This window comes from Sesamum indicum, linkage group LG4, assembly GCF_026168435.1.
Source record: "Sesamum indicum cultivar Baizhima isolate 11 linkage group LG4, ASM2616843v1, whole genome shotgun sequence".
In the NCBI taxonomy this organism is placed as follows: domain Eukaryota; kingdom Viridiplantae; phylum Streptophyta; class Magnoliopsida; order Lamiales; family Pedaliaceae; genus Sesamum; species Sesamum indicum.
The window spans coordinates 11,573,367-11,597,053 of record NC_142660.1 but is presented as its reverse complement, the minus strand read 5'-3'; the positions used below and the strand labels follow the sequence as shown (position 1 = coordinate 11,597,053).

General features: G+C 36.7%; 3 protein-coding genes across 6 annotated transcripts; 2 read left to right on the top strand and 1 right to left on the bottom strand.

The window, feature by feature from the left end:
- The first annotated feature begins 1,127 nt into the window (after positions 1–1,127).
- Positions 1,128–13,788, top strand: LOC105160289 (DNA mismatch repair protein MutS, type 2). 4 transcript variants are annotated; one of them, XR_016065181.1, is made up of 22 exons: positions 1,128–1,508; positions 2,019–2,144; positions 2,449–2,616; positions 2,695–2,778; positions 2,869–2,919; positions 3,099–3,155; positions 3,299–3,381; positions 3,948–4,071; positions 4,161–4,220; positions 4,666–4,908; positions 5,365–5,442; positions 5,524–5,671; positions 6,280–6,407; positions 6,764–6,811; positions 7,046–7,176; positions 7,260–7,342; positions 7,683–7,786; positions 8,213–8,283; positions 8,558–8,862; positions 9,107–9,304; positions 9,767–12,052; positions 12,326–13,788. XR_016065181.1 is itself a non-coding variant. In XM_011077606.3 (20 exons), the coding sequence occupies exons 1-20, from the start codon at positions 1,212–1,214 to the stop codon at positions 9,262–9,264; spliced, it is 2,547 nt and encodes an 848-aa protein (XP_011075908.1). In that variant the 5' UTR covers positions 1,128–1,211; the 3' UTR covers positions 9,265–9,305. The 4 variants fall into 4 exon arrangements, 1 of the variants encoding a protein (XP_011075908.1); XR_016065180.1 differs by having other exon boundaries at positions 9,764–12,052; XR_016065182.1 differs by lacking the exon at positions 1,128–1,508 and having other exon boundaries at positions 2,027–2,144; positions 2,537–2,616; positions 9,764–12,052.
- LOC105160288 (uncharacterized) lies at positions 9,722–13,279 on the bottom strand. The gene is made up of 2 exons (XM_011077605.3): positions 10,309–13,279; positions 9,722–10,223 (listed from the first exon to the last, which is right to left on the bottom strand). Exons 1-2 carry the CDS (start codon positions 13,277–13,279, stop codon positions 9,853–9,855), a joined length of 3,342 nt encoding a protein of 1,113 aa, XP_011075907.1. The 3' UTR covers positions 9,722–9,852.
- A 4,181-nt stretch (positions 13,789–17,969) lies between the features above and the next one.
- GRF7 (growth-regulating factor 7) lies at positions 17,970–20,720 on the top strand. The gene is made up of 4 exons (XM_011077604.2): positions 17,970–18,902; positions 19,106–19,282; positions 19,396–19,732; positions 19,819–20,720. The coding sequence occupies exons 1-4, from the start codon at positions 18,494–18,496 to the stop codon at positions 20,498–20,500; spliced, it is 1,605 nt and encodes a 534-aa protein (XP_011075906.2). The 5' UTR covers positions 17,970–18,493; the 3' UTR covers positions 20,501–20,720.
- Positions 20,721–23,687: the final 2,967 nt, after the last annotated feature.

The following is a 23,687-nucleotide window of genomic DNA, read 5'->3' as shown; positions in this document are numbered from 1 at the left end:
GACAACTGATATCCCTGCAGCATTTAACTTAAGCCTACAAAGCAAAAAGGTATAACTACATCTGCAGTGTTTCAAATTGAGAAAAGTAACATATGTTTAATAAAACAGGGCAAATCTCAATATCATTTTAAAGCTACATTCAACAAAATGTACCTTGAATTCCAAATAATCAGGCACTTAACAAACCAGGAGCATCTCCAACAAATGAAACTGGAAGGTGAAGAAAATATTAGAATATCACATCAGCTACGCGATTTTTCTTTTCTGCCTCGAGTTATGGAAGTAAAAACACAACGTAGATATGCTTTTCAGGCCTGACTAAAATTATATTTTTTCAAATACGCAATATGAAAATGAACATATTAAACGCCATGTTTACAAGATCCTCTGAATATAGTGGCTAATAAGGCCCAATGGGGCATTTACAGTGCACTTGGGCAGCCCACTATTAGGTCTCTTGCCCCGCCCACTAATATGTATTAGCCTCCTCTTTCTTGAAACTCAACCGTAAGAACTCTTCTCCCTCTTTTTTGTTAGTAAGTTTGGAGTGCTCTTTTTTCCACATTTAATCATAAAATTGCGGTCCCCCATATCGTCGAGAAAAGAAACAAGAAAACATATACCGAAGAAGCAACGTTGATGATGGCCCAACAACGTGTTAACTCAAATAGATTTAGGTGCTTGTAGCGGCATCCTTTGTTTGGAAGAGGGGGAAAATGTCTGCCACTCGAAATCTTTACCAACCTCGCAAACAAGTCAATAGGAATTCGATAAAATTATGATTTAATTATTTTTACAGATAAACAAAATATCAAATTATCCAATTATATTATTTCGTATAAACCATTAAAGTAAACAAATAGGCTATTTATACCATCCAAGTAAATATGATACTTTATATAACATTGTTCTAATACAAATCAATTCAATACGAGCCTGTAAACATGGCCTATATGGCTGAACATTTTGTAGTAGATGTATGTATGCTAACAGCCTAACACGCAAAGTCTAGGGGAGGTAAGTGAAATTCCCCATATCTTGTGGATCGTTAGAAAATATTAACAAAATTAAACGACCAAAAAGCAAAGGAAATCATTGATTATAAAAATAAAAAAGGTGGAATGCGAGTTTCCGGCGAGGCAGCCTAATCCAAATTCATTTCCCTCCTTTTATCTCTATTCCTCTTCAGCCTCACCATTTGGACATGCACGATGCCTTCATTCCCACATCTCCAGAAATTTTCTCTCTCGATCACAACTCTCGGCAGTTCTACCACCGCCACCAGCACAGCCACTTGCACCACCGCTCAATTTGTTCAATTTCAGTTCGGTACTTCTCGATTCCTCAGCAAAAGTATAGTGGCAGTAGCAGCAGCTTCCGGCGGCTATAGCATGAATGAACACCAGCCGTCGGTAGTTCTAGACAGTCTTAGAGTTTTGCAGTGGGATCAGCTCTGTGACTGCGTCGCTTCCTTCGCCGGTACTTCACTCGGCAAACAAGCCGTCAAGGTCTCTATAATTTCCATCATTATATGTACATATATGATTGTTTGTATTCCATTACTTTACCGTTGAACACCTTCTCTCCATGAAAGACTGAAAAATCCTGATAGTTTTGTTGCCTGTCTAATACCAATAACTTAACTTGCAACAATACTGTCATGAGAGTCCAATATTATGGATGGATGCTTAGTACACAAACATACCGCAATATATATGTATATATTTATATATACTCCCTAATTTTGTAGGTAATGCGTTGGTTTTGATATCTTGCTCAATAACATAATTGTTTGCTGTTTTCTGAATGCATTAGCGAGTGGTTTAGTTAGTTTTATATACAAATATTTAGATTAAACATCATCCAAAATGTTATATAAATTGAAGTTTTATCATGTCAAAATATCAATATTATGAGTTTGTTAGAAGATTGTACAACTTGTCATTGTATTTTAGCAACTAGAACATTAAAATTTTAACTAGAGCATCCTGTTCTATATTGCTATTTCGTATGTGCAGGAGCAACTATGGAATCTGGATAAAGCATATGAAGATAGCGTAAGGCTACTGGAGGAGACTAGTGCGGCTGTGGAGATGCAGAAATATGGTGCCATGATGGAGTTTTCTGGCATCGATGTTTCTTTGGTATGAAGAAGTTTATCCTGGTTTTTGCTGTGATCCCTCACCCTCAGTGTAAATAGCTCTTGGTGCATGAAATATACTTTCTTCGGACCTTGTAGAAATACAACTGCACTGGATGTTTATTAGTCGACAAGTCAACTTCATCTCTTTGTTCACGATTGTCAATCACAACTAGAAGACTTTTAACCTAGATACTTTTTTTGTTCAGAAGGAAAATGTGATGATTTCTTTTCCATTTTACTTTCCTCTATCATAAATATAGATCTGAATGGATGGTTAATAAAACAGTTCCTATCATTTGTTGAAGGTGGAATCTGGCATAAAATGTGCTCGCAGGGGATTCCCTGTGAGTGGGAGTGAAGCAATGGCACTCGTAACCCTTCTGCAATTTGCAGATGCATTGCAGTTAAATGTCAAAGCTGCGATAAAGGACGATTCAGATTGGTTTAGGAGGTTTATGCCTCTATCAGAAATGGTATGATAGTTATTGGAATGATTAATAGAACTTTCTGTTGATTGTCTTATTTCTTATCATCTATTAATTGAATTGCAGATTATGGAATTAGTTATAAGTCAGCCTTTGATTAAATTTATAGAACAATTGGTAGATGAAGATGGCTCAGTAAAAGATTCAGCGGTTGGTTCTTGCAATTATTATCAATTTACAAACTTCAATTTGGTTGTTCTATTTTATTTTCAGTTTGATTTATAAATATTTCCTGTTCAGAGTTCAAACTTGAGACATGCGCGTGATCAAGTTCGTTTTCTTGAGAGAAAGGTAAAACTATATTATTTTAGGTTGACTATTTTAATTTGATTTTGACGGATAAAATCAGGATATCAGGCATGGCTGCATGAATTCAGTGTGTGTGACTGGCTCTATAGATTTGCATATGAAGTTGGCAGGGTCTATCTTGGAATGCTGATTCCCACCCATTTGTTGTCTTCCTTATTCAGTTGTACCAGTTGATGGAAAGCATGATCAGAAATGAAACAAAAGAAACATCAACTCTGGTGCGTTATTCCCTTTACATATAATATATATATATCTTTTGTTTTGTTTTCCTGTACATTTACAAGTATAAAAGTAAAATCTCGTAATTTATTTATGGTCATAGTATGTTAATACGTTGATAATTTTCTTTTTGACTGTACAGGAAATATGTAATCTTGATGGCAGATGGTGCATAAAGTCGGGCGCTAGGATGCGCCCAGCTTTTGAGGGACTGTTGCTGGCAAGGTGCATAGAATTCTTTGAAGTTTTGACTTCATAGCGCAGAAGATGGGACTAGGGGACTGTTTGCTGTACATGCTTTATATTTCATTCTTGTCAATGGCCTCTAAGGTCATGTTGGTTATGATGCGAATTTATTGCAAAGATGAGGATTCAGTTAGAGTTTGCATTCCTTGATAGTTAAAACTTTACAAGGAATTCAAGGACTCTTAAGTTGCTCCAGAGCCACGCTATCCATGATGATCCCATCTATCAATCTCAAACTAATTATGATGCTTCAGTAAAACTTTATTACATATCTTCACGTTTATCTGAAGTGCCATATGTGGAAAGACATAGGTTTAATCTTTTTCAACTTCTGTTGTATCATTATTTTTGGATGAGGCGTCCTGGATAAGGCATTGCATCGTATATTGTGCAGCATTTTTATTCACATGTTTTTATCTGTTACTCTGGTGTACTGTGATGTATAATCTTGATATTCTTGTTACTCTCAAAGATTCAATATGAGTTATTTGAACTCCAATCCTTCTAATGAAAATTTTCCTGAGAGTAATAATACTTCACTGTAGTGATTCAGGTGTAGGAAGCGTTGTTGAACCAGTCTCTGCTGTTCCACTAAATGATGAGCTGCAACAAGCAAGAGCATCTGCAGCAAAGGCTGAAGCTGAGGTGCTCTTAAAGATTACCAAGAAGGTTTTGACAATTTTGTTGACATATTGCACTTTTCCTCTATCTGAACTTAAAAATAGACCATCTAATTTTATTTTCTATTTCTTGTACAGATGCAAGTGGATCTTGATGAAATTGAAAATGTGTTCAGCATCATGATTCAGATAGACATGGTACACTTTAAGGAACCCACTTCTAAGTTCTAGCTTATATTTTTCTGAATGCTACCCACCAACTATTTTGTGGTGGAAATTAGTTTTTGTCCCATCACCGGGTCTGATCCTAATGCTGGTTCTTTTGCAATGAGAATGATATGCTTAAATAACTCTCCAACATAAAAATTGATGACACTGGCAAAGTTGCCATGTGTTTTTTGTGTCCGGAAAAAGAATATCTCAGAATGTTAAAATCTTATTCTAGATGTATATTTGTTTCAAGATAGCACCTAAGATTATGTGACCTGATTTTTCAAGGTTTTCTTCAAATGCCAAGTCAACTGCTCTCTTTGAATTGATGATTGGAGATCAGCACATGTAATGGGGCTGGAGTTATTTATCAGCACATTATTGTTGTACATACATGAAGCTTGAGATTCATATTTTACATGGTGTGATACAGATCAATGCTAGAGCACGATATAGTCTTTCCTTTGAGGGTTCATGTCCGGATCTGTATTTACAACAAGATGAAGATGGCATTATTAACGATGAAGCTTCTGGAGAGGACAAAATCTCAACAGTACCACAACTGACTGGGAATAAGTGGACTTTATATTTGCCTAAAGCTTATCATCCATTATTGCTTCAACGGCATCGTATAAATCTGCAAATGGCCATGAAGGATCTCAGTAATGCGAATGCTGTGAGTCACACTTCATTTTTATATCCACATTTGGTGATACTGCTGATACATACTTAAAGAGAGTAGACCTGAAAACATTCCCTCTGTTGATCTTTGCGTGCTACATGGAACTTCGAATTTTCACATGGTTCTTTAGCAGAGAAGGAAAACTTGGAGCTGAAGGCTGAAATTCCCACTTGTTGACTCTTTTTCCTTTTCGTTTTCATTTAGTTTCTGCTTTGTTTATATGACTAAGTGCATCAAAGGTTCAGTTGGTATGTATCTGTTGAGCTTGCTGCCGAGTCCATTTTATGAATGTTAGCATGTAGGTCTTCAGTTCGTATTAACTATTTAGGACGTAAAGGTATTGTTAGGTATAGTTATTACTTCATTAAGCTATCGTCACACATATTTTCATATTCAAACTCAATCTTTTGAAATTTTGTTAATTTTTCTGAAGATTATAAATTTTGCCAGGAAATGAGGAGGAGAAAACAGCTACGAGGACTTGCAAAGGGGGAAGAAGAAAAAAATTTGAACTCATTGCAAATGCAGGTAAAATTTTATTAGCGTGAGTCAATGCAGAATTTTGTATATATATACAATATTGGAGAATGAGATCTATGTTGTTTTCAGGTTGCTACGCTGAAACAAGCTCTTCCAGTCCCTTTTGACATATTTATTGCACAGAATAATAGAGTTCTTGTTATAACTGGCCCTAATACTGGAGGCAAAACCATTTGCCTGAAGACAGTTGGGTTGGCTGCTATGATGGCAAAATCAGGTTTCACATATATGTTTTATTTTCCTCAACTTATTGAAATTTGCTTCTGTATCAGGTCTTCACCAGAAATTATTATATCCAGAAACTGCAATGATGATTTGTTTATTTAGATTCATCGAACAATGTTATCCTCTCATGCACTTTTTGCTACTGTAGAGAATTCAACGTTAAGCTGTGGATTTCCTGGTCATGCATTCATGCTGTAGCTGCAGTGGGTCAGTGAATGCATACTTAAAGAAGAATAAAAAAAAAAAAAAAAGAATAAGCAGCATACATGACTTCATAATTTGATAAGCCATATTCCATAATAATTTGATGGGAATGGGTTCCAAAGTCTGTCACATTACTGAACAAACAGCGTTCTTATTGTTTTGTGGGTCCTGAGCTGGTCAAGGTAGAGTGGTAGATAAATAGTAGGAGAATTGCTTCTGAGGGTCTTTATCTATTTAGTGAGAGGACACAGATCACTGGTTGAAAAATTTGATGTAGAGAAAAAGGGCCCAACGCAAAATAAAAAATTCGAGATAGCCCTGAATAAATGTTTCTCCTATGGAACCTGGTTTTGCATCAAGTACATTTTCCCACAATTTTAATAAGAAATATTACAGGTCTATATGTCTTGGCTTCAGAACCAGCAAGGATTCCCTGGTTTGATTTTGTACTTGCTGATATTGGCGATGAGCAATCTCTATCTCAATCGCTGTCCACCTTTTCTGGCCATCTGAAACAAATTAGTGTAAGTTGACAACTTCCTGCTTTAATGTGTCATATAACTGCAGCCGCAAAAGAGTCTTTTATCTTCACCTATAACTGGATGAGCAAGTGATAATCCGGACTCCATGGTTTTTAATGTTTTATCTGAAGCTGGAGCCTAGAAGTTACTAGGGTTTTTATTGAATTATTTCTGGGTATTCATGTAGCAGAGTTGTCTATAACTATTTAAAGATCAGAAATGTTTTGATAGTGAAGTAGTTTGATGAATACAAATATATACTGCTTCCTCTTAGCCAATTTGTTTGTATCATGTCCCTTGACTGTTTTGCTGATTTTGATCGGAGTCATATCTTTGTGTTCCTTCTCTAAACCTTGCAGGAAATCAGGTCCCTGTCAACTAGTCTGTCATTGGTACTCTTGGATGAGGTATGGAATTTTAGATTTATGTTCTGCAGTTTAATGTGTTGACTAGTACTTCAGTTAAAAGCATTCTTCATGTACATATATATATATATATATATATATCACAAATATTATCATATTGCAGTCTTGGATATAAAAAGTGGATTTAAGTTATTTTAACAAAAGAATTGGTACATCGGAAAGGGAATCTGGTGATATGATACCACCAAATTAGTAATCCTGATCAACATATTTTAGGTAGGTGCTGGAACAAATCCATTAGAAGGAGCTGCCCTGGGAATGTCATTGCTGGAGTCTTTTGCTGATGGTGGTGCCTGGTTGACAATAGCAACTACACATCATGGAGAACTCAAAACTCTCAAATACAGGTATATAATGTAAAGATGAAAATTTTTAGATGATATATCATGAATTGCATAATTAAGTGAAGGGTTTACTTTAACTATGACAGCAACAATGCCTTTGAAAATGCTTGTATGGAGTTTGATGAAGTGAACTTGAAGCCTACCTACAGGATCCTTTGGGGAGTACCAGGTTTTTGCTTGTTTTTGGCAACTTATTGGTTGTTGGGTAGATTAGATGTTATGCTGAGTTTTGATTCTGAAAATATACAACTATTGAATAGTTCTTGTGGTATGTTATTTCCTTTGTTATCTTGCTGAAGCTGGTTCCTGTTAGTAGAATGAAATTTTTTTCATGTAAATTCCTCTTTGAGAAGCATTTCTGAGCATCTTGCAGGCACTTATTTTTCTACTTGTGCACATCTTGTTTTGGTTTTGTTGGCTTCTGGTGTTGGGCCATGATCTGTGTTCTTGCTTTCTACATTTATATTTTAAAGAATCTCTTGCTAGCGGTACTTGTTTTCTAACTTTAGGACGTTCAAATGCAATCAATATCGCTGAGAGGCTTGGACTGCCTGTTGAAATTTTGGATAATGCGCGTGAACTATATGGAGCAGCTAGCGCGGAAATCAACGAGGTAATGTCTTTGATATGTGCATATCAAGATTGGTCGCCTGTAAAGATGCCTCTGGATCACTAAATATATTTAACTTCTTTCTTTAAGAGGTAAGATATTTTCCATTCACAATGCTGAAGAATTCAAAGAAGCCTTGATTAAAGGTTGTGATTTGGGAATTCTTTGTATGCGTATGCAAGTGAACTTTCATTTCTCCACTACTGATTACCCTCACTTGACAGTTGACACTTGGCAAAACTCTAGCTCTTACAAGAAAGAATTGAGTAAAACTCTTACAATCAAATAGTTTTGTAGTTGAATGTCCATAATTGTGAGTCAGTATGTTTAGCTTTGAGTAAATTATTCACAATTATCCCTGATTTTAATACTTCAGTTTGTCAATCACATTCAACTTTAGTCTGACAAATTCTTTTGCAATTAGTGCAGGTGATAGTTGATATGGAGAGATTTAAGCAGGATTATCATAATAAGATCCATGAGGCTCAGCACTACATGAGGTGAGTTTCTTTTTGCTTTCACAAAATATACTCAAGGTTTTTGATGGACAGTACTCTAGATACCATATGCAGTCATATGGTAAGTCACCATTTGTTGTGTTGCAGAGGTATCACTCAATATAGTATCAGAAGCAATGTGATTCTGATTTGCTTTCATTAATCTGTATGGTAACTGAACCTCCATTAAGAGGTTTAGGTGACTGGTAGTCATTGGAAATACACTTTGCCCAAACTTGATTAGTGTGAGTGCAGTAATAAATTCTTTTTGGTTCAGGCTCTCCAGGAAACTTCACCAGAGTCTACTCTTGACCAGAAAGAGATTGATGGAACATGGCATGGAGGAAAGATACAGGATGATGCAAGAAATATCCGGAGCAGCAGCCTCAGCACGTTCCATCACTCATAAGAAAGTGCGGGAATCTCGATCAGTTCGTATTCAACCATCCAAGCAAATAAAAGCAGATAAGGATAGGCCGAATTCGACATCCATTCATCTACATGCTCCTGCAGAAAAAAATGGAATTTCTCCAGTGACTGACACTGCATGCTCCATGGATAATGCCAAGCCATCAATTACAGGTAGTTGACTTCTTAACAGAAGCCTGATATTCTTTATTAACCTACCACTCTTTTTGAGAGTCCTGTTATTCCTATTTACCTTCATGCTCTTAAATTTTCTGATTAGGCGTTAAGATTTATTAATGAAGGGAGCAAACCCACTAGCTACATAAAAGAGGGGCCAAGGCATCCCTAAGATGCACTAGCGGCATCTAATATATCTCATACTTTTTCATTTCGGTGTTGTCATTTTTGCAAATTGCAGATAAGAAGCTTGAACTTCCAAAGGTTGGGGACCTGGTGAATGTGCCTTCTCTGAATAAGAAAGCAACAGTTTTGAAGTTGGATCTATCCAAAGAAGAACTAGTAGTTCAAGCTGGTAACTTGAAGTTGAAGTTAAAACTGGCTGATATTGTGACCTGATAAAGTTTGCAGAAGATTTCATGATCTCAAAGAATTACGGGTAGATTTCTTTTTTCATTTTGTTTTTCCTTCTTTTTAATCCCTCTTGCTGGTTAGGATATTTAGTTATGTTAGGAACATGAGATATTCTTGTGTAGTTTTGGGTCTTATCATAATCCTTAATATCTGTCTTTCTCTTGATTAATTGTTATTTATACCTGTTTAATCTCTATCTTAGAGACAGGGAGATACACTCACATATGCACTGTCTCATGCATTCACTGGCAAAACATATTCATCTTTGCTTAAGACTTATTTAGTTAAATCTAGTCTCTAGGAAGACCTTTGACTAATCTGCATCATTCAGACCTCGGCCCCTAGACTATCAAACACTGAATTAAGTTCAGATACAGTTCAATCTCAATACAAGATAATCTGTGGAGTAAATTGTTTGGCTCAACTTGATTTATTTACAATATACTTTACAACCTATCTGATTTTGTTAGTATTCTTTTCTCAGCAGGAAAAATATACAGGCATTATCTTATAGCAGTTGTCGTTGCAGCTGTATCTCTTGGAAAATATATGATTGGAGAAATAGCTAGATCATTAGGTGTTACAAACTTGAATGGTCTCTCTTCTTACACTAAATTTTCGTTGTAAATTGAACTTAAGAAGAGATCCCACTACTTCTCTCATTGAGGGCCTGTTATCTGGATACATTTCGGTGCATTGTAAAGCAAGATCCATCATCTGCAGTGCTTCATGTAGATCCTCTTTTTCCCAATACTGGATTTCTTCATCCAAACAACAGAAGTAATCATTGTAACCATGTACAACCTTCCTTACCCAGGATATAATATCTAGACCTTCACCAAAGCTTGGATCCACTGGTAATTTTCTGCAAAGAAGCTCCAGTAAAATAACCCCATAACTGTATACATCGCTTTTATCCGTCAACCTTGTTGAGTATGCATTCTCTGTTTTGGAATAATAGAAAGATTTTTAAGGGTTAGATTCTTAACTTCAATCATATTGAAAGTAAGCATAGCAGATGCAGCCTACCTGGAGCTATGTAGCCTAGTGTCCCAACAATTGCAGAAACTGTTGGGCTTTCATCACTATCAGGTTCCATCTTTGCTGCCCCAAAATCTGCGATCTTTGGTTCCAGATCAGAGTCCAACAGTATGTTATCTGACTTAATGTCTCTGTGAATGATCTGAGGCACACAGTCATGGTGAAGATATGACAGACCTTGAGCAATACCGAGAGCGATACGATAGCGTGTCTCCCAGTTCAAAGCTACCTGAGGTCTTCGCTGGTGCAGTAGATAATAAAGAGTACCCTCAGGCATGTACTCGGTAACTATGAAGCCATATCCATTTCTGATACTGTATCCTCCCATCCTTAGCACATTCCGGTGTCTGACCAGACTTAGAGTTCTCATCTCCGAGCTGAATTTTGTCTCGGATATACCCACCTTCTTCACTGCCCAATGCTTTCTGGATTTCACTGATTCTGTTCTGTAAACAGTTCCATGCTTGCCTCTTCCAATCACATACTTATCACTCCAACCTTCTGTTGCACGCAGAATATCCTGAAAACTTAGATCTTCTGGTAAATCTTCAGCGACTGATCGGTGGTACAGCAAGGATTGATGAGGTGATGAGGGTTGAGGGTGCCAGATGCGGGCTACTAATGAGTATACCAAGGCAAGAAGGCATGCCATCAACAAAGTTGAAATGGTTATTATACCAGCAAGGATTAAACCTCTTGTGCGTGATTTTTTGTGACTTTCACAGCTACTGGATTTCGTGGTTATTAAGCATAGTCTTGGATTTCCTAGAGTGGATCCAGGATGTAAGTCCAATATTTTTGCCCAGACAGCTGGGATCTGGCCCCTGAGGTGATTGAATGATATGTTGACAAATGAAAGTGATGCCATATTGTTTGTTTCTGATGGTATTTCACCAGAGAAATTGTTGCTTGAGATATCAAGAATCTCCAACTTGTCTAGAATGCCAAGGCATTTGGGGATTTCTCCAGAGAGCTGGTTCATGCTCAGGTTCAATAGAGAACTGAAATGCTCAACTTTACTCAGACTGCAAGGAATAGTTCCTTCAAGCATGTTGTTTCCAAGCTGCAGCTCATGCAGACTTTGGCTGTTCGAGAAGGAGTTGGGAACAACACCAGTCATTTTATTATCTTGAAGCCGGATGATTTTTAATGTTAATGAAGAAACAACCTCCACAGGAATACCTCCTGAAAGTTCATTCTTGCTGAGGTCTAGTTCGGTTATTCTTGGACAACGAGCCAGCTCAGGAGGAATTTCTCCTGTCAGTCTGTTTGAAGAAATCCTCAATACTTCAAGACTTTGAAGCTGCCCGAATTCCTGAGGTATTAACCCTGAAAACTTATTTTCTGAAAGATCAATCATTGAGAGATTGCTCCAGAAACCAAACACTGACGGAATCTTCCCCTCAAGTGCATTCCCTCGTATATCAAAATAAGAAATGCTGGATCTATTTTCCATGTCATCTGGTATGCTTCCATGCAGAAGATTGTTCTTCAGGATCACTCTGGTCAGGGACTTACATTTAATGATTTCTGTGGGGAAACTGCCTGTGAATAGATTGTTACCAAGGGTCAGAACCGAAAGGCTGTTGCCAGAACATATGCCAGTAGGAATTTGTCCAGTCAGATGATTTCCAGTCAAATCCACTTTAACCATACCAGGAACGCCGTTCTTCCCCAAATCTGATGGAACCTCCCCAGTAAGATTATTATGAGCCAAAGAAAGAAATGTCAGGTTTGTGAGATTACTAACTCCAGATGGTATTCTGCCTGTCAGTTTGTTGTTATAAAGTGCAAGCTCCTCGAGAGATGCCAATCTCTCTATACAGTGGGGTATAGGACCCTCAATCTGATTGTTGAACGCATGAAGAACCTTTAGACTCTGAAGGCTACAAATTTCAGTAGGAATAATTCCACTAATTTGGTTATGCTGAAGTCTGATTTCAATTAGAGAACTAAGGTTTCCAGTTTCTGGAGGTATGAAACCATTAAACATGTTATTGTACAGGTACAGGTATTCCAAGTTTATGAGACTACCAACTGACTTTGGAATATGACCGGTCAATTTGTTGCCAGACAAGTCAAGGTAAGTCAGCTGAGTGCATCGACTGAGGTCTTCAGGTAGACTCCCATTGAACCTGTTTTCTGTAAGAACCAGCTCTTGTAAATTTCTGAGACCCCAGAAGGAATTTGGGATTTCCCCTTCAAGATTGTTCCCATATGCATACAGAATTGTGAGGTTATGGCAGCTGCTCAGAGACATTGGTAAAGAACCACGAAACAAGTTTTTATGTATTTGAAGATCAGAAAGCAAGCAAGGGGAAGGTAAATTAGGCAGCGTTCCAGTAAGATTATTTCTGCTCAAGTAAAGAAACTTCAAATTCGACAGAGAAAACAATTCACTCGGAATATCCCCACTTAGGAGATTGTTGTACAATCCAAGATACTCAAGACTATCGCATTTGCCTACCTCAGGTGGAATAGCACCGGAAAGTAGATTATAGCCCAAGTCAAGCTGTTGAAGCCTCCTTGATTTGAATAGCTCAGGCGGAATGGGGCCAGAAAAGCCATTGTCGTTGAGAAGAATTCTTGCCAGTCGGCTGCAGTTCCCAAGCAGAGCAGGAACAGTTCCAGCGAAATTGTTGCCACTAAGATCAAGACTGACCAAATCAGGAAGTCGGCACAGATTGGAAATGGACCTCCCTAAAACCCCGGAGAGGCCAAAGCTGCTAAGGTTCAAGGATCTGACACGAAAATCTTTAGGCGAGTAGCAAGAAACACCAGGCCAGTGGCAGTGATCAGAATGTGAACTCGTTTGGTTCCACTGCAGGAGAAGCCGTGAAGCTTCCGGCAGACTGTCGCGAAATTGTAGAAGCTGAGATGCTGCTTGAGGCTGTGAAGCTGAAGAGATTGCCAATAGGTTCACAAATAACACAACACATTTGAGAAACCGAAGAAACATTTTGCATTGTGTTCTTTTCAGATGCTCGATAAGTGTTCTTTTTCTATACTCCTCAATTTGATTTGGTGAGAATCAAATCCATTAACCACTGAGGCTGTTTTTTTATGGTGCTGTCGTTTTCAAACATGGTGACCTCAGGGAGAATACGTAAGTAATTCCCAATGATCTCAACCGCTCGTTCTACGCGTCAGTGAAGTGCACCGTACGATGATGGTCAAGATCTTTTATGACCATGTGATCTCAACATAAAGAATACTGTTGAATGCTTTAAAAGACAGGAATGTGGGGGCCGTTTGTAAAGAAACAGTTTCACCATAGGGACATGTGCGGTATGTTTGTTATGTGCAAGTGATGAATAAACAAGTAAGCATGTTTGGTTTGAAGGGAAAGGAATGGTATTATAGTGTGGGTTTGGCAGGACAGCATTATGCTCTGATGTTTGAAGAGCTGCATATGGCCGGCCACCTTCCTTTTATTGAATAATAGTAAAGCAAATATTCCATGAGATCCATGCCCGCTCACAAATCTTAATATTATATACGCACACGAAATGTGAGCGGGTGGGTTTTATAATCTGTGTGTGCTTAAATACATGTTCGGGCCTAATAATGATAGTATATTAAATGTTTGATGTAATACGCATCCACACATTTTCTAGACAGACATAACACAACCAAAAACTGATTTTTAACACATTAAATATGTTTTAGCTTAGTTGTTAAAGTTGAGGTCTCACGATTTAGTTTAAAATCATGAATTCGAATGTTATTAAATGTATGTTTGTTTGTATAACTTTAATGTGAGTTTATTATAATTTATTATTTTTTAATTTTTAATTATATTATGTATTAATTGAATTGATATATTTTTTAATTATTCGAAAAATATTAATATAGTAATATAATTACTGCCTCTATATAGAAAAACACATTAAAAATGCAAAGCGTTGTATAATTCGCTTATTGATCCATTTAATTCCAATTTTAGATGAGTAGGAAGGGAATTAGGAAGTGAAGTGAGTGACAACCTGTAATCACAGTAATGATAGTGGGCCGACCCAGAAAGCCACAAATACTTGGTAAGCATTGAAAGGAAAACAGGAGCCCAACAGGAGTAGTGATGGACCAGGCTCCAGGAAACAATCACAAAACTGAGTTAGGATATTGTATTGTGGAGTTGATAAGTTGAGAATGGAATGTTTTAAGAGTGCAGTGAGTTTCTTCTCCTGGAAAGCTGTTTTTGATAAATAAATGTTGAGTTGAGTTCAACCACTAATTCAAATACTAAATATGAATTGAGAAATGATTGAATGGATTGGAAGAAGGTGGTGGTACAATTACAAACACTAATTGAATAGAGAAAAACAAGAGAAAAGAGTGGAGAAGTTTGTATGTATGTTGTAATGCAATAAAATTAGTGAAATGAAAGGTGTGTGGGAGTATATATACATAATAGTGATATGATTGGGTGCATGGTCGCTTTCGAATCACATAACGAATCTACAGTAGTAGGAGGAGGAGGTGGTCCATTTTGCAATTATTCTCTTGTTCCATCTCAAACCCAACCCCAACCACACACTCTTTTCTATCTCTATGTCTTTGTACCCACACCCCCTTAATTCACCACATTTTATTTCAGATGCATACACACACACACACACACATGTTATGTGCTTTTAAAGAATGTAGAGTTGATGTATAAACTAAATAGTTTATGAAATATAGTATTATTTTATAATAAAATATCCAAACTATATTTTTATCACGTTACATTCAGATTTTATGTACATATTAGAAATTTGAACAATAATATTTGGTGATGCCATCAATACAACACCACCAAAAAGACATTCAGATTACATTAACCTCCTGTAAATTCAAATATACACTAATGACAAAGAAATATCAATAAAAAAAAGATCCAAAAGTATTACCAAAATATAGAGATGGGTGGGGGTGGGGTAGAAATAGAATTGGGATTGTTTTGGCATGTGATGGGGACTTGGCATGTATTCTATTTTGTCCCACACCTGTCTGCCTTTCCCTCCTTCCCTCTTTAATATATTACCCAATGCCATATGCAATTACTTAATGAATGCCTCCCACTGGGTCCCACTCCCACTCCTCCTTTCCTTTCAATCCCAATCCCAATCCCAATCCTCTCCTCCCATTTTCTTCTCTCTAACCCTTCATTTTATGTTTACTATAATTGCACTCTCTGTACTCTTTCAAATTTTGTATAATTTGATTTTCTTTTAATTTTTATTAGTTATTTGATAAAAAGTACACATGAGAATTAATATCAAGAACATTTTCAATTTATGAAATCCAATATAAAAAGATTGTAATGAAACGAGACTAAATTAAAAAAAAAACACTAATATGGAAACAACAAATATAATTTCCCAAATATTAGGGATTTAATTTTTTAAATTACAAAAAATTTATGTATAATTATACTAAATCTCGAGAGAGGATGTTATAATTTTGTCATTAAATTTAGTAAAGAATGAGGAAGTAGGTGCGTTTGTATCACCCTTATCTTGAATGCGCATGAGATGAGAGTTTCAATGCAGAAACTATTATTTAAAAATGAGTGGTATAACAATACTTTTTCTTTATTTCTTTTTGTCATTTGAGGCCTAATTTCCATGTGTTGTCAACATCACATTAAATTAATTTTATTTGCAAACTTTTATATTTGAGCTATGAGACAATCTCATGCCGTTCATACCCACAATCCAAACTTTCAATTTCTTGCAATATATTTAGTATGTGGGACTTTGGTCACACCCAAAATTTATCACTCTCATTAATGCCTTTTTGTTCTCTTCCTTGGTATTAATGGGTGATTGAAAGGCTAAATTGTAATCCGAATTTTTCAAGTTTATCATAATTATAAATATTATTTATTATTTAAAAAATTATAAATATTATTTTAAAATTAATAGCGGTTCATCAAATATCCTCTCATAAATCATAACAACTCATTTAAAAGGTATTCATAATTTTTCAAGCAGCAATAAAGTATTTATGTTTATAATAAATTTTAAAAAAAACTATTGTAATTTACTCTTATTTAATTTATCAACTAATTATGCCCACTTCTTTTAAGATTGAAATTATGAGACACTTGATGCATATGTATAATTCAAAACTTTTATTATGTTTATCTAATTAAATAAAATATTAAATAATTTATCAATATTGAATAATTAGATTAATTTTAAATGTATGAACAGTTCTTATTGGGTAAATAAGTAAAGAAAGGATATTTCAGAAAATCATGTTTTGTCTACCAAAGTGGTATTCTAAACTATGTTTGGATAAAAGGATTTGGATTTTCAGATTAGATTTGGAGGAAGAATTTCAAGAGGCTTAATATAAAATGGTCTAAAATGAATCAATATATGATAAAATATAGTTTAAAATGAGAATTTAAGAATTCTAAATTTTGAACAGTATTAAATTATCTCAATAAATCTGATGAATTTGTTATTATAAATTTAAAATCTATCAATCTAAATACAACGTAAGTTCTTACATATTAAAATTTAATAAACAATATAAATACTAATATTTTGTGCAGATTGATGCCCAAAAAATGCATTGGGCCTAGCCAAAGGCCCAATTTAGATGAAGGCCCAATTACTTGAAAAATTATAAATATGAGTGTTAGTGCTTTTTTGCATATCTGTTTTTCGAAACTTGCAATCAACTTGTTCCAAAATTCTTAAGTCCGAAATTTTCTTAACGAGCGATTCTTACTCGCACCATACATATAAAATATAATTGTAATAATAAAATTTTAAAATATTATAAAGATATAAAACTATGAATGTACTTTTAATTAGATTATTTGGTGTTTTTGAAATATATATATATAACTCATTTTAAGATATTTTATACATCTTTTTTCTATATATATAGTCCCATCTTATAGAAAAAGATCTATAAAAACCTTTTTAAAATGAATTATATATATATGAAATTCATTAAAGAGTTAAAAAGCATAATCCACCAATTTTTTAACCAAAAATCCAAATATTTAATAAATATTTTTAAGGTTTAACCTTTTTGAATTATATTTAACTCTTGAAATAAAAAATTACTGACTTAGACTTTTTTTATTATATTTTCATATTAGATCAGTTTTATAGATTTTACTCGTAATTTTGATTTTTTTTAACTACTAAATAAAAGAAAGAGTTCATTTATTTTAAGTTAATCAATATATTATTATTATATTTATAAGACTTTTCAAAAGTTTTATTATTTACATAAAATAATTACAACATATCAGCATATGAAAATATAAAAAGATTATTTTTTATGTAAAAAAAATTAATTAGATTATTTTATAAATTTAAGAGATTAAAGTAAAAAATAAAATTTATTGATCTTTCTACCCTTAAAAAAAAATTAAAATCTGATGATATTTTTATCAAAAAATATCAAAAGAATTAAATTGAGATAAAATTAAAATTAAAAAATAAACTTGAACGACTATTTCTTGTTTTTTTTTTTTTTTTCTGATTTGTTAACTATTTCTTGTATCTTGAATTAGTAGATTATTGTATAGGCATTATTAAATTGAAATAATGGAAAAAACAGTACGGTGGTCAAGCTTTATCAGTGCAGAAAACGATAGATATCACAATAATTATGAGAGAGAAAGAGAGAGAGAGATAAAGAAAAGTTCTCCTTTTCCTTGCAGTGTCGTGTCTACTCCCCAACGGTGCGAATGTTGGAAGCATGGAGGCAAAGCAAAGGCCGAGAATGGCGGCAAAACAATTACTAAATTCCAACCTCAACCTTAGCCCCACACCTATTCCATTCCTAATTAAACACTCCTCAACATTTCTCCTTCTTTCTTGATTTTCCGCCACACCAACACCCACAGTAGATAAACATGCATAAACCAGCAGCAAATGTGAACAACAAATTCTCTCTCTCTCTCTCTGAGTACGTTGTCGAACTGGTTTTCTTGAAATCCCAGTAACTAGAACTTCTTTTGGAGGATTTTATTTACAGAAATTTTACTTGTAGAGAATTTGATTCGTATTGCTTCACTTGGTTCCGAGTGCTGGTTTCTTGGAATCTCTGTAACTTTTTTGGGGTGTTTTCCTCTGTTTTTTCGTTCCCTCTGCTGTTTTGGGATTTTAGTGCTTGTTTCGAAGAAAAAGGCGGTTTTTCTATTTTAGGAAAGAGTGCTATGGAAAAAGGAGCTAATGGGTTTAGCATTTCAGACAAGAAATCATCATCATCATCGAATACAATAGATGGTGTTAGTCTGATGAAGCTGCATAGTACCGAAGCATTCCCTTCCAAGATTTGCATGACGAGTGTTCATCAAGAAAACAATCTGCATCTGGGCCGTCCATTTGATGGTGGTTGTGGTGGTGGTCGTCGTAGTGTCGCCAGCCCTGCAGGTGGAGGCGTGGGGCCCACTAGCAGTAATAGCGGCGGAGCTAACGAGGTGGTGGGCAATATAAACCGTGACGATGTCTCATCTTCTTGTGGTGTTGGTGAAAATTTTGCAAGGAGTAGTAGTACTAATTCGCAGCCTTTTGACATTTTTGGTGCTGCTCATTCCCATTCCACCACCCCCTACAAATCCCCAGGTAAAATTTATATATTTCCTTTTCCTCTCTCTCTCTCTCTCTCTCTCTCTCTCTCTCTATCTTCGTGCTACTGTTGTAGTGGGAGAAGATGATAAGGTGGGATTAAATGTTGAGAAGAGAAAGGTCAGTGCGACTGCGGTTTTGACTGATTCTTTTCTTATCTTCTCTTTGTTTTTCTTTTGTGTTTTGTGAAACTTATAGAGGAGGGATGGCTGCCAATGTGGGGTTTCCTTTTACATCTGCTCAATGGAAAGAGCTGGAAAGACAAGCTATGATCTATAAATACATGATGTCCTCTGTGCCAGTGCCTCCCGATCTTCTCTTCCCACTTTCAAGAAGTTTTCCTACTGCTGCTGCTGCTGTAGACTCTTCTGCTTCCTGTAAACTTTTACCTTTCTTTTCTATCTCTTTGTCAATGTTCCTTTCCCTTGTGTTTATCTCTGTTTTTATATTTGGGCCATGCTCACTTAAATCTTCTTCTTGATTCTTGAAGCACTCTACCACGGTAGATATTCAAAGAACGGAGATCCGGAGCCTGGGAGATGTAAGAGAACAGATGGCAAGAAATGGAGGTGTTCAAGAGACGTGGCGCCACACCAGAAGTACTGCGAGCGCCACCTGCACAGAGGCCGTCCCCGTTCAAGAAAGCCTGTGGAAGTTAAAAACAATGGTGAAAGCCACAAGAAGACACGCCTTGAACAAAGCTCTCTTCCCAACTCAACGCCTTCCCAACAATTTGTTGCAGCAAATGATCAGCCTCTTATGCTTTTCAACGCCAATACTGACCTGAGTATTTCTACTGCACCTTCTTATAATAAGGGAACAAATAGGTTGGTTCTTCTTTCCGGTTTTGTTTCTAATCAGTCTCTGTTTTATTTTTGCCCTCTTCATTTTTCACTTCGCTTGTGATTTGAAGGGATTTGGGGTTGATGATGGAAGGTGAGATGGTTGCAATGAATGGGGCTGACCAGAAATGGCAGCACTTAATCGAAGCAAATATGGGAATTGCAAACGAGGGCTCTTTCATTTACAGCTCTAGTGCTCTTTTTCATCAAGATTATGTTGAGGAACAGCCACTGAATGTGTTATCCTATCCAAATTTTCCTGCTCCGGAAACTGAGGTCCCAGCTGGCTTTATTGATGCTTGGTCAATCGATAACCTCAACAGCAACAACAATGGCAGCTCCGAACCCTCCATATCAACCAATCTCGGGAACCTCTCCCCTTCACTCAATTTGTCCATAGCTATGGCTGCCGGAAGTCTCCTAGATGAAGAAATGGGAAAGGTTCAAATGGGGGGTAGTGTGAAATTCTATGATGAACAGAGTACAAAAGATTCTAGCTGGTTAAGCCCTGTATCTTGGGAGCCGTTTGCACGAGGTGGGCCGCTTGCCGAAGCTTTGCATCCGGGATCAGTTACCATCGGGTGCATAAATCCGGCGTCGCCCCATGATTCCATCAGCACCCCGGCTACTACTGTTTCATCACCTTCTGGAGTTCTACAGAGAACATTGTTCTCACACTCTGATAGCAGTGTTTGCAATAGCCCAACGTTCGCAGCTCCCCCATCAGAAGTTGCATTCCAGCGGCTCAATTAGAGTGATGAAGCTAAGGAAGTTCGTTGGACGATTTCCCTTTTGTTGATCTCAGTTGTTGAAATTGATTCCATTGATGCCGGATGGATGTTTTGCGTTACTGCACTTGGCAGTTTGTTATTATTAAGCATTCAATGTAGAATTTCAACTGTTTCTGCAAAGGATGAGTGAGTTGGTTTCAGGCTTGAAAAACACAAGTGATTAATTGAATGATTCCAGTCAAGTACCTGTACAGTATGTTTTTTTGGTGCATGAATTTTCAAGACTTAAAGAAATTCAAACATTTCTACTTGAACTGTGAAGTGGGGTTTGTCGTTTGGGGGAAAGATGGCTAAAAAGTTGGGTTGTGTTTGGATGAGGACGTTTTGTCCTCACCAACTCTGGCAATCTTGTTGATATTGGTAGTGGGACAGTGTCCTTTTTATTTTGTTGGGAAAATATCTTGTTTGGTGGAGTGGTGTCTTTCTCAAATTAGGAGCTTTTATTTACCAGTCCTTTGATTTTTCTGCCAAACGTGGTGTAAAATGTCTACTATCATTGAGCATACATGAAATCTTGTTGTGTGATATACATGTGATCGCGTATATATATGATAGAAAATACAAGGAAATTTATCATATAATGTCCAATTCAATTAAATAGACTGGGTCCTGTCACGAAGAATGCAATTGTTCATATACATGTGATGGTGTATATATAAAACGTAATACAAGATACAAAGAAATCTATCATATAATGTCCAATTCACTTAAATAGACTCTGCCCCATCATGAAAAATGAGAGTTTTTTGCTCTGGCCCGATAATGTCTGTCTTAGTCAGTGGCGTCAAATATTTTGAATTGGATGTCTCAGAAAAGAGAATGTTAATAATGCAAATAACTTTGAGCTGATTTTATAGGGTTATTATGTTGTCATTTGGTAAGAAAGGGCTATTTTTCCATGTAGAGGCTGATGCTATCCAGGTTTCATTTTCGTCCTATTAAATACCATTTGTGAATTTCACATTCAAGATATGTTGCGTCCTAATAAATGTACTACACTTAGTATATAATCAACTTGGATCCAACCAAACTCAAACTCAATTAGAATCTATCAAGCCATGAGCGGTTGCAAATTGCACAAAGTGGGCTGAGACTAGTGGCCTATCTTCCGGTTTGGGCTGGATTCTGTGCATTTGTGTTGTTTTTTACTAATTAAAAGTGGGATTAATTGAGATGTAGAATATATCTTAAAATCGAAACCATTAATTAACAAAGATGGATGCATGTGATCATGATCTGCAATAACTAGTGATTGAAACTTGACATGTGAAATTAATTACAAACACAAAATTACAAGTCTAATTGCTCATCATTTTCCTACACTTTATATAGTTAGGTTGGCAATTTTTTGAGTTGTAGTGGACAAATTTTCATTTCCCGCTTTTCAAGAATTAAATTAAAAACTTATAGGAAAGGGTCTATAAATCTGATGATGCTAGATTCATGCATGCATCTATATATGATAATAATACAACACATTAATGAACTGAACATCATTCAATTCCATCCTACTCAGTTTTTGGTTTACAGTTAATATTATAAACGTATGTGTGTACACAATATATACACTAATTAGAACTACTTAGTAATAACAATACCTACACATCAAAAAGAATATTTATATATTGATCCGGGTCGAATTGTTCGATCTCTAGTGACGATCTCACTGTAGACGGATTAACTCTTTCGAACCAGATTTTGGATCCTCTGAGAATAAAACACGAACCGTGAGCTCGTCGGGCACGTCCCCGACAATGACCCTCCAACACTCAAGTTAGGTTGATCGAGAGAAATATATGCGATCTAGGAATTCGGTCTCAATTAATGCGTAACAGTTACCTCATTTATGGTACGTCGGGGTCTATTTATAGAACACAGTTGTACGTCAAGTACTGGGCCACGTGGCCTTATCTCATCGATGCGTGTTCTGATCGAACGGTTGTCATCATCCGGGTCTTCAGTCAGTCTGTGCAATCCGGGTCGGGTCAACTGCGACCCGCCTGCTACAAAATACGCGGATCCTGATCGCAAAATGACTATAATGCCCTTAATGAGGGGCGTTTTGGTCCTTTTGCAGGTGTGGTATGTGCATACTCATCATTACTCCCTCACTTTCTCAAAGTGCACGCTCGTGCCTTTGAGGAAGTCGAACCGTCGGGGTAGACACGTGTCGGCGTCTCATCGGTTTGTTCTGCGGCTCGTATCCCGAGGGTGTTTTGCCTATAAATACTTCAAGCATTCAAAACGTTTCGCCTGCCCCACATACTGACTTTCTGCGACCGCTCTTCACAGCCCGAAGTTCGAATTCGATCTGCAGCTTCCTGAGCCATCCTGTTCTAAGGTACGATGTCTTCCAGCTCTAACTCGAACTCTAAGTCGCGTCCTGGTTCGGGATCCTCTGCCATTCCCTCTGAGTCTGCGTCTGAGTCCGCGTCTAGGTCCGAGTCTGGGTCTGCATCTAAGTCTGTGTCAGGGTCTGCTCACGGGTCTTTCTCTACTTCTCCGAAAAGAAACAAGCAGTTTCCTATTTCAAAGCTTGCTGATAAGCAAGCTGGCCCATCGGTTCTTGCTAGGTTCCAGGATAGGCTCGCCAAAAACCCTTGGGAAGCCGTGGTTAGTAAGGTAAAGACATCAGTTCTTAGGATTAGAGAGAAATACCACATTCCGTCCGATTACGACATCATCATCCCTGCCACCTTCGATCGCATGCACCGTCCCCCCGAGGGTTTTAGTGTTTTTTCTATCAAACATCTTGACGCCGAACTATGGTTTCCCTTAGCTCCTCCTGTGGCCGCGATTTTGAATAAGCTGGGGTTATGCCCTATGCAACTTTCCCCAAATTCTATTACCCATATCGTCCTTTTTGTTGTAATAATACAATTCGCAGGTTTTGAACCCAGTTTTGACAATTTTTGGAGTCTGTATACTTTCACCACTTCCAAACGGTCTGGGATTAGAGGTTTCTTCTACCTTTCGGCCAAGCCCGAATGTGGGTATCTGAGCGCCCTGAAATCGAATGTAGGGGTCTGGTTAGATCGCTATATTTTCATTCGATCTCCTAGAGGTGTCTGACCCTTTAAGAACGAGTGGACCAAGTATAAACCCATTCCAAAAACCAGTGGAGGGGGGCTGGAGGATGACCAAATAAG